At 47.8% G+C, this 11,332-nt stretch overlaps 1 protein-coding gene across 5 annotated transcripts in view; it reads left to right on the top strand.

Annotated features, from left to right (window-relative positions):
* Nucleotides 1–1,414: 1,414 nt before the first annotated feature.
* The window catches only part of LOC146072278 (hepatitis A virus cellular receptor 1 homolog), a 28,718-nt gene continuing 18,800 nt past the window's right edge, over nucleotides 1,415–11,332 (top strand). For 2 of the 5 annotated variants that reach the window (XM_083179591.1, XM_083179590.1), the window contains exons 1-3: nucleotides 1,415–1,747; nucleotides 7,738–8,073; nucleotides 9,115–9,168. In XM_083179591.1, coding sequence (XP_083035717.1) covers nucleotides 1,699–1,747; nucleotides 7,738–8,073; nucleotides 9,115–9,168 — 439 coding nt within the window. In that variant the 5' untranslated portion in view covers nucleotides 1,415–1,698. The remainder of the gene's footprint in view (nucleotides 1,748–7,737; nucleotides 8,074–9,114; nucleotides 9,169–11,332) is intronic. The other 3 variants (XM_083179592.1, XM_083179589.1, XM_083179588.1) reach the window with 3 other exon arrangements.

Below are 11,332 nucleotides of genomic sequence, written 5' to 3'. Positions count from 1 at the left end.
CTGCCGAGGACACAGCAGTATGTGGGGGCCCTTAATTTGTGAGGGCCCCGGGGCGACCGCCGATATCGCCCCTGCCTTAATCCGCCACTTTTAGAGTGGTAGTGGTGAGCACGAAGCAGGCAGGTTGAGGTACAGTAGTGCAAATAAGGGGGCAGACAGGTAGTAGTGGTGGGGAGAAAAGAGTAGGCTGGAAGTAGCAATGGGAATCAGGGGCAGGTTAAAGTAGTGGTACTGCGGAAAAGGGGACAGGCTGGGAGTAGTAGTGTTGGAAGCAGGAGACCAGCTAGAGAAGTGGCTGTGAGGGGGCATGGTTAGAGTTAGGCTTCAGGGGGGGTAATGGTTAGAGTTTTGAGGGTGGGGTGGGGTGCGTCGCCGCCGTAGAGTTCCCCCGGAGCTGGTACGGCCTGCTGGGGGGATCCTACCAACAGGGCTGCCATCAGGAATTTTGGGGCCCGGGACTCATTTCCAGTCTGGGTCCCACTCCTCACTTGACTTACAGTAACCTGGCTCCTGCTCCTTCATCTCCTCTTCCTCTGAGCTGCAAGCTTCTTCTACTCAGGATGCCAGGGGGCCAATTAAAATGCAGCACCGGCTTGTGAGCCAATCAGGGCTCGTATACTGGCAGCCGCTCTGATTGGCTGCCATTACGCAAACGCTGGTGCAGCATGCGTCCTTGAATAAGGCTGCACTCCGAACCCTGCTTTTTTTCTGCGCACAAGGGGGGGTTGTGGTGGGCAAAAAGAGCTGCCCGGGCCCTTCCAGAGGCCGGGGCCTGGGACAGCTGTACCCACAGCACCCCCCTATTGGCTGCCCTGCCTACCAGCCTCCGGGTGTCCTACCGTGGCCCCATTGCCTCCTGTCCCTCTGTCCTGGCCGGGGTGAGGGGGGATGTGTCGCCAAGTGTGCTGGGTCCTCCTCACCGAGTGTGCTGGGTCCTGCTGTGCCGGGCCCTGCACGTCCATGGAAAGAGGGAGCTGGAGGTGATCTTCCTCCTCCGGGGGGTCTCCCAGGCCAATGGTGCAGCTGGGGGCTGCAGTGCTCTCCTTCCTCTGGATGGCCCTGTTCCAAGTGTCCTCGGCGCTCGCCTCAGCAGCATCCCTCCTTCCTCCGGCCAGGTGTTGCGGCGTCCCCGGTGTCTCTATGGGTTTTATAAAGAAAATTCACACTTCAGACACAATCTTAAGCACAAGGCCGCTATCATGGGGGTACCCTGGGTACAGGTGTCCCGGGCCCGGCTGGTCTGAAAAAAAGGGGAGGGCCTGAGGCACTCTGCCTTTCTTGGTCCACTGATCCTGTATAGTCCGTATATTTGTTCTTACTAGGACTATTATATTAACTTTGGTTGCAGCTGAAAGCTTTCAACAAGTTCTTCCATGCAAGAGAAACAATCTCCACAAGTTGACTGGTTCCTGTCAGTAACGTCACCATTTTCTCTCTCTCACTATTAAGGCTTGCTACACCCCACCCCATCTGCATTATCCAGTCATCACAATACTTTGGGTTTATAAATGACACGGGAGACTTCTGTGTTTCAATTTCTTTAGCACTGTAGAAAAAAATGTGAAGTGAGATTTCCTTACCACAGAAGGTGTTCCTTTTATTTCCTTCTATAAATACGGAGCGGAGCTGAAAATCCGTCACACTCATTATAGAGACCATAGAGAGACGTTACCAGGCGCCGCGGGTACAACACAGGATATGAAGGTGACGCACCTCAGGATAAGCTTCTGCCTCTTGCTTGCCCATGGTAAGTTGCCAGGCTAGTTGTTACAATGGCAGCTGCTCTTGGGAGTCCCCTGCACCACAGTATATTCTGTGTTGTTAAACTATTATCATTATTGTGTTGGATTTATGGGCTTGATTCAGAGATGGACTCAAAACCAACGTTTTTGTGGATATCAGCGCGGTTTTGTAGTGATGGTGGGTACAGTGAGGGTTTATTCACAAGGTAAGTGACATTTGTGGAGGTGGCTTGTCAAACACAGGTATGTTGTGACAGTCCCGGTGGACATGTCTCATCCTGCGATTGCATGTTCTTATGTAGTTTAATGGCTCCAGTTGATTAGTTGCACTGGACACTGTAAGCAACCGTAAGCAACTGTAGGTTTGTTAAAAGGTCTGATGGTGCATCCGATGTTTGACCAATGGTGCGTCTCTTTATGCAAGAAGCGGTTCAGATATGCCATCAGTGGGTGTCTCTGTACAAATTCCAATAAAGCAGACCAATATAAATGGGCATTACAGAAACCTATCCATGCCACCTGTAGTGCGACATAAGAATTAATAGAGGGGAAAAACTAGCAACTATAGATATTGATTTCAAATAAAGATTTCCTCACTCCTTGTTGATCTCTTTATTAATCACCTAATTCCAACGTTATTGCCTGCATACTTCCGTTTACTTGTTCCTCCAAATCCATAGGAATGGGGGGAGGGGCACATAAACTCTTCTAGGCTGCCCCTTGCGAAGCCCTTACATGAATGGCAGTCCAGGAGGTCTGTCCGCATCTAATGAATCCAGGGTGGCTTCATTTGGAATGGTCAGAATGCGAGAATCCCAGGGATTGGTTAATTGTGGCTAGATGCGACTTGGGTTCTTAACGAACTTCAATATAACAATGATGTTGGTTGGTACATTATATTAATTCAAAACTATGTGGCTGATTCAGACCCATTTACTAGGGTCTGAATTCGTCCCCGGTGTTCGGAGTTTGCACATGGAAGCAAGCAGCCCTTCCTTCCCAGAGCGAACAGGTTAACGAGTGTAAAACTTGCCATCCTGTTCGCTCTGGGAAGGGAGGGCAGGCATGGTGTTGCCTGCTCGGAGTGGGCGGCTGACGTCACCTGACGCCAGTGCCCGTCCCGAATTCGGCGGGTCTCGGCCAGAATAAAAGTGAGTCTAGACTGACCTTTATTACCGAAGGGGGGGAGGGGGGGGGGAATCATTTGATGGTCTTTCCATCTAATTATTTCTCTCCCTTTTGGCCACATGCAAGGGAATTTGGGTGCCAGGGGAGTGGGGGGAGCGGCATTCGGTCAAGCAGCATTTTCCTCTGCAATTACACACAGCCTAGCAAACTGGTCTGAATCAGGCCCCATGCTCACCAGTATTGGATTTTGTCCCACTATTATAGGCATATGTGTACCCCAAAATGTGGGTCCGTCCTGTATAATGAAATGTGCAGAGTTATTTTCTTTTAATTCCACATTAAATCGCAAGCCATTATCAAGTTGATAATGATGACTGGCATCTTACAGGCTTTAAATGTCTCTTCATGCATTTATCACTCTACACTGAGTTGTGCACATTTGCAGTTCACAAAAAACACGTAAATTAATACATTTTCTGGAGCACATTTGGGATACGGACCTAAGGTCAACATGCATTAGGTCAACAGTCAATAGGATGACCACTGCTGGTTCACCACTATTGGTTGACATGCATTAGGTCAAGGTTGACATGATTTTCTCATGATATCTTTAATTTTTTAATGTTTTTATACTTAACCATCAACAGGGATTACGATAGGGAACGGTAAAGTGTCCCGAGCATGGTGAGTGAGCACAATACACTAATTGGGGGTACACATGCTCAAATCTTGAAATTAACACCAAAACAAGGAGAAAAACCCATGTTGGACTTTTTATGTGTCAACCATTTCTACGTCAAACGTTTCTTGTGCGAATCTTTTCCTTAAGATCCACACCCCCTTTTTTGGTGGAATTTAATGCCGGATGTGGGATGCCGGCCAAATGCCGACATTTTTTTTTATGTGGCCATTATTTAGAAAAAACAAAGGGTTGTTTAGTACTAATTTTGCGCTGATGTCTGAATGCTGCTGGTACTTTAATATCAGAAGGTTCACCCACCTTCTAGCAAATCAGATACAACAAGAAAAGTCAAATTTCCCCTAGCGCTTTCAGATAACTTACACTATAATAGTCAGGTAAGTGTCCTCAATATTTTGTGTAGAGGTACAGAGTCCTTAAATAATTTCACAAGGGAACATCAAAAATACGAGATCCCAATCCTACAGTGTGAGATGGAAGGGATGATAATTTCAATATCTGTATTCTCAATAAAAGAAAAAGAAATAGTGCAACACCTTTTGTTGAAAGGGGATAACAATTTTATTTTTGCACTCACAATTTCGATGTAATAAAAAGCACATAATCACCAGCCGGTGATATAGTAGTGGGAGGTTACACCCACAGTTTCTCCAACGATCCTGTAAGGCTCCGGAACCTCTTTGGTCGTGTTGAAATCAAAGGATGACAAACAGAACTCCTCCAAATGAAAACGGGTGATTCTACCAGCCACGGGAACACCTGCTTAATGCATTTCGGACCTTTGGGTCCTTCATCAGAAGCATGATGTTTCCCGTGGCTGGTCGGGTTTAAATAGCAGACAAAATTCGCCAAAGAAGCTTACAATCTCAGACGCCAGCACTATAACCGAAGGTGAACGGAGCTTCCGTCGGAGGTAGGACACGCACCTCTTGCCTTCCACACCGAGTTTCTCCTTGCGTTCCAAAGAACGGAACGTCACTGTCGGCACAATGTAAACATACTATTGCACAGAGCCCTATGTTATAAGTTATTTACACTTTAAAACACAAATTAATATAAGCAGTTTCTTCATGGGGATTCTTTTCCCTCCATCAGTCCTTATTCTTTTTCTTTTTAGGGAACCAATTCTTCGCAGGTTATTATTTACAAAACATGCTTTTGCCTTGGGTTTTCCTCTTTAAAAGAATGTCCGAATTTGTCCGGCATCCCACACTGTCGCTGAACTCGAGCGGCATTATGTGTACATTTGATGCATTACATACTACATTAGTTCCTCAATCCTTATTGATGTTAAGTAATAAAGATTTAGGATTTTATTTGCTCAAAATTGATTTTAAATCCAGAAATCCGAATCCCGAACCTAACCGAGTGGTGGTTCTATACTCCCAAAGATAAACCCGAGATATGGTTCTCATCTTTCCAGAGTTCGGAATTCGGATTTTAAATCCAAATTTTGGGTTTTGGAAAAACAAAAACATGAGGATGATTTTAGATCCAAAACCAAAACATGGTGGTTGGCACATCTCTGGTTGATTTTCATAAATTTTAATCAATTTAAATTGTGTTTCAAGAGCTGAAACATAAATTTACTAACACATGGGGCCTTATACTGGTCTGTGCGGCCGGAGCCGAATATGCGGCCAGGACCGTGCGTCCTAAACCCCGCCTTCCGTACGGATCGCTCACTCCGTCCGAATGCGGTAAGAGTGGATTTCTCATGTATACACCTCCTCCATCTCTGGGAACCTCCCCCATCATTCGATGGTCGCATACCATCGAATGCAGGACTGAGTGGTCAGGCAGCTCCCGCGAGCTCAGACCACTCGGGCATTTCTCCGTGCAAAAGCAGGGATCTGGGCGGGCAGCTGACATCCGGCAATGTCATATGTCCGCCCCCTACACGTGCGTCACGGCCGCATTACCATACGTATGCCCAGCGTTTTCATGGAAACGCCCATGAAACGCGGGGCGTATGCATATGTTAATGAGGCCAAACAGCCCTTCACGCCCCTCTCCTCCCCCTGTTCTTAGTGTAAAAATTCATGCGGAATTTGGACGTATGTCCCTTTCGCACATGCGCAGATATGCCTCTGCACATGCGCAGACACAAAACATGGGCGGAACGAACGCACGCGGACATATCCGCACCAACCAAAATAAGGGCCATGGTTTTTTTTATATTAATATAAATACATACATGTTTGTATTGTGTGTTTTTGCACTGGAAACCAAACATCAATGTAGATCGATTTGAAATAAATAAAAATCAACCTTTAGTAAATGTAAACCTCTCAATATCATATAAGGAGCTTCTGGTTAACATTTGAGAAATGGGATAAACTGCAAAAATCTGAAGGAGTTTTCTTGTTTTCTGAATACTGTATGTATTTGGAAATCTCATTTTACAATAACAACATTGAATTTGGACTACGGGTTCCCACAATGTTTGAGGAAACAGGATTATTGAGCAACAATTGTTACAAAGATGTAGTGTTTGAGTGTTCCTTAAATGAGAATTGTATTTATTTGTTTCACCAAACAATATTGCAACAGCTAGACCAGTTACCACTGCTTAATACTATGCTGAGAAAGAAGTGTCATCCTGTCCTATTGATAAAGTCTTGGAATGCATAAAAACAGGGGTTCTAGGCAGGGAAGGGAGAGGGTATTACTTTACAAGGCCCTGGCCACAGAGCCATCTTTGAATGTCAAGGGGCATGCATACCAACCCTGGATCAAACTCAGCTTGATAGCGGGCAGCAGCAGTTTGAGGGCCACCGGATGGGCAGATGGTGAAGATGGGGTATAATAATTTATCGTACAATGTGTAAGGGGCAATATTGTCTGACATTATATGTATAAGGGTATTACTAATGTGTAGCATAATAAATAAGGCACATTACTGTGTGACACTATGTGTATGAGGACATTGCTAATGTATGGCATTAGTAAATAATGCGTGACATTATGTGTATAATGGAGTTATTACTGTGTGGCATTATGTGTATAAGGTTCACTACCATGTGGCATAACGTGTATATATAACACCTTCACATCAAGAAGGAGGATGGCAGTCGCAAATGCTTATGCAGGCACAGGGCTAGTTACGGTTCTGTGGATGAGGATTGCTATGTCTGAAGGGCAGTGGCTGCTCCATAGTGGGGATGCAGTGCAGTCCAAAATTTAAATAGGGGATCCCCACCAACTCTACTCCAAATACTATCAAACATCAAAGCCAGCCAAATCATTTAAAAGGCAAAACCAGGCAACAAGTTCTCCCTCTTGCACCCAGAATAAGGGGTATGTGGGTGGAAAGGAGTGGAGGTGGCGCAAAGGGCATGTTTCCTTGCTGCAATACTGTGTTCAAGCCAGTATTTTAGAAATATGTGTGATATGCCACAGTTGTGAGGTAGCAATTAATGACCTGCACCAGCCACAGATAATACCCTGCCATTGCGGACTCTATACATACTTTGCATGTTGTTCTAATGACAGCTATCTCAAGGGGATTTGTATGAAACCCCGGCGGTCAGAATCCCGGGGTTCAAAATCCTGACGCCGGAATCCCGACCACCGAAATCCCGACAAGGGGGGGACGTGGATTGCCCCCCTCCCCTTGCGGGTCCGGTGCCTCGCTACGATTGGCACACTAATTTCTTCTCCCTCTATGGGTTTCGTGGACACGCATGGAGGAAGAAAGTGTCGGGATTTCGACGGTCGAGATTCCGGCATCAGGATTTTGAATGCCGGGAATCCGACTGCCGGGATTTCAACTGCATTCCATCTCAAGATCCCACTAAAATACGGCCATTTTGGAAATTTACCCCCAAAGAGCATTTTGAATATTGGCAGTTGGAAGATGACCTTTGAAAGAGTATAGCTGAAGATTCCAATATGGCCAAATATGGCCTCAGTGAGCTTACAATCTCTCCAGCGAACCCCATTGCTATAGTAGATGCATGGTCTAGCACTGAGCTCCGGAGACGCCTGTTCAGAAGAATCCTCAAGTGGCTGACAAGGTGAGTAGAGGTCCCCTGCAGTCTTCGCTAGTGCATACATCTCGCACAAACATCGGCCTAGATAATCAGTCCCTGACTCAAACATACAAGAGAAAGACCTTTTCTAAAGGTAAAGGTCCATTGTATGGTCATTATGTGTGTTTTGCAGGACTGTCAGCAGCAGAACATGTGATGGGATCGGTCAATGGCACACTGACGTTACCATGTACATATCCGGTCAATGGAAGGGTGAACTCAATGTGCTGGGGACAAGGCGGCTGTTCAAAATTTAGTTGTAACACTATGATCCTACAGACTGATGGCAGCAGAGTGACCTGGAGGAAATCTGAAAGATACCAGTTACTGGGGAATATATCACAGGGGGACGTGTCCCTGACCATCTCTGAGGTGACCAAGAAAGAAGAAGGAACTTACTGCTGCCGGGTGGTGATCCCAGGATTGTTTAATGACCAAAAAAAGGAGATACCTGTGAGGCTTCCACAAAGTGAGGATCTCTCTATTATTTTTCTTTCTTACAGCAAAACATTTAACTAACATGTTACACTCGGCACCTTCTTTCTACAGTAGAGTTTAATTTATTAAAAAGGGAAGTATTCCGATGTCTAAATATAGACAATGTCCTGCCCGTCACAAGACCATTGCATGACTGTGCGATGTAGGAGGAAGCTTAGTCACAGACCTGCAGACTATCTCCCCACATAAGCTTTATGGGGTATATTCAGTGGCGTAACAAAAACATTTGCCCCCCCCCCCTGCGCGCGGGTCAATTTCGCCCCCCCCCCCCCCCCCAGGTAAAAGACAAGACCCCCCGGGGAGCTGGCAGGGGGGTCCGTGCGGCGCGGGGGTACCTGCGTTCAGGGAGAGGTCCCTGTGGCACTGAGTATGACGTTGCCGGGGTCCCTCCAGTGATCGGTAAACAATGCGCTATCCGCCGTCCGGTGCCGCAGGAGGCACTTCTGACTTTGAAAACACTGGCCGCAAGCTGATTGGCTGAGATTCATAGCTACTGGGTATATTTACTAAAGTGTGGAGATGTTGGCCATAGCAACCAATCAGATTTTACTTATCATTTATCTAGAACCTTCTACAAGATAATTGTCAGAACATGATTGGTTGCTAAGGGCAACATCTCCAAAATGAAAAACAGCACATAAGTAAATATACCTCCATCAAAAATCCATCCTCGTCGGTCTGTTGGTTGTGTGAGTTGTAGCCGGACGGCTCCGTGCACAACCAGGCTGCCTCCTCGTGGGCCTTTTGCTGGCTGGAGCTCTATGTGCCAGTGCAATTAGAGTACAGGTGGGACTGGCCCTGTCTCCATATCATACTGATTTAAGTTTGTCTGCATATGTGTGTGTGTGTGTGGGGGGGGGGTGTTAAGAAAGTAGCTCTTGGCAACTGGAAACCCCCCTTTTGTTTCCCTTTGCGCAGTCAGATGGAGATGGTCTCAGTAAGGTGGTAACCAACCTCTTTATAGCGCTCCCTTTGCATTTTTTACATCACTATATTCTTTTCCTTTTTTTAGCCACACAAAAGACCAACTCATCACCAACATCCAAGAAACGTGGCGCCACATCTGGTAAAAGTATAGCAGGAATAAGTATTTCAGTGTACTATAATGAATTTACTTGATATCATTTATCATATAAATATATATATCTCTTATATATTTGGCTACATCTGTCAATCATCTGCGGCTCTAACGCTGGGCGGGGTCACACACCACCCAGCCTGCAAAATTGTAGCCAAATATATAAGAGATAACAGTGTGTGCAGAGGGGAAGCAGGAAGGCAGCAGCAGCAGCAGCCAGCCCCCTCCCTCCCGGGCCCCCTCCTCCCCCCCCAGCAGTTCTCACCAGGTAGAGGGGCGCATAGATCTTCAGGGACTCCTCCATGGCGCTCTGCGTGATCTGCAGGTAGGAGGTGAAGCAGGACGGGTGCCAGGTGTGCCCGATCTCATAGCAGCTGTGCGGGACGGACTTGCTGAGGGCCGCCATGATGCGGTGCAGGGACGCGGCTTCTCAGGAGACAGGAGGGGGGAAGGACGGTAAAGGTCTCCCCCGCTGCTGGGAGCGCGGCTCGGGGTTACTCCCGTACAAAGCCCCGGGCGGCCTGGGGAGGCCGGGAGCGCAAACGGCACGGGATAGGATGTGGACGCGCGCGGCGTGCATCCCGGATGGGAGGGGGGTAGTTACAGAAACAGACACACACGACAGCACACTGTATACACTGTCACACTGCTGACACTCAGCTGTCTCATCCAGGGGCACCTGTCACTGTGTGTGACCCAGGGGTTGTCATACTGTCCTAATATACTATATAGTGGGTGTGCTCTGTTACACACCCATGACCCTCCCCCAACATATGCCTGATATATACAGTGCACAGATATTGTGGTGCTGATTTTCCCTCCCTCATATGAGTGATATATCCCATGCACAAATATTAGGGGTGCTCATCCCCCCCTGCCCCATATGAGTGATATATGCCATGCATAGATATAAGGGGTGCTCACCCTCCCCCATATGAGTGATATATGCCATGCACAGATATAAGGGGTGCTCACCCTCCCCCATATGAGTGATATATGCCATGCACAGATATAAGGGGTGCTCACCCTCCCCCATATGAGTGATATATGCCATGCACAGATATAAGGGGTGCTCACCCTCCCCCATATGAGTGATATATGCCATTAGTGTTCATTCTAGCACCCGCTAACTTTGAAAACCCATGCAGTTCCTCTTCCCTGCCTGGGGTGTCGCTGTCTGCTGTAGTGCTTCTAGCACAGTGTGGTCTGTATATCAAACTGATATGCAAACCAGACCTGTGCTAGAAACTCCACAGCAGACAGTGACACCCCAGACAGAGAACAGCAACTGCATGGGTTTTCAAAGATAGCGGGTGCTAGAATGAACACTATGCCATGCACAGATATAAGGGGTGCTCACCCTCCCCCATATCTCTTATATATTTAGCTACATCTGTCAATCATTGTACACACAGGACAGCCGCGGCGTCACTGATGGCAATGAGCTGCGTCTGCCCGCCACACACACCATCATTAGTGTCCCTGCACCTCCACACATCCTGGCAGCCCGCCAGCGTTCCACTGTAACAGCATGGCACCCAGTCTCCCTGCTGTCCACCATATATGTACACCTGTGCACACTCAACACACACTCCAGGTCTACACCCATCCATTCCTTCATTATCTGTCTCACATATACAGCATGCACCTTCCCATCTTCAACATGTCTCTGCCATATAAAGTCAGTACCCACCATAGCCCACAGCATGTGCACACCTGCAATGTGCCAAGGATGCACCCCCCACACACACACACACAGCTGTGCCATCCCCGCACACACTACTACCTCTCCACCCCCCCACCTCAACACCCCACCAACCCACACCACCCGCACGCAGCACACCCACACCCGCAACTCCTTCACCCATGGCATCCCAGCACCTGCCTCTCCCCCACCCGCACCAACCCCCATCATGCTCCCTCACCCACCCACACCACCACCACACCCAACAGCGACACCAGAACCCCCACATCCACCTGCGGAAACACTACACCCAACCCTCCCGCACCCACAGCACACCCACCACCCCCTCCTCCAACCAACACACCTCTGCACATCCCACCCTTCAGCCACCCACCCCGCAGGCGCTGCTGCCCACAACACGGTCTCTCAAATGCAAAACATGTCCTTTAACACCTTCACCCAAAAACT

This window comes from Crinia signifera, chromosome 4 (genome assembly GCF_055691185.1).
Source record: "Crinia signifera chromosome 4, ASM5569118v1, whole genome shotgun sequence".
Classification (NCBI taxonomy): Eukaryota; Metazoa; Chordata; class Amphibia; order Anura; family Myobatrachidae; genus Crinia; species Crinia signifera.
This window is presented reverse-complemented; position numbering and strand designations above follow the sequence as displayed.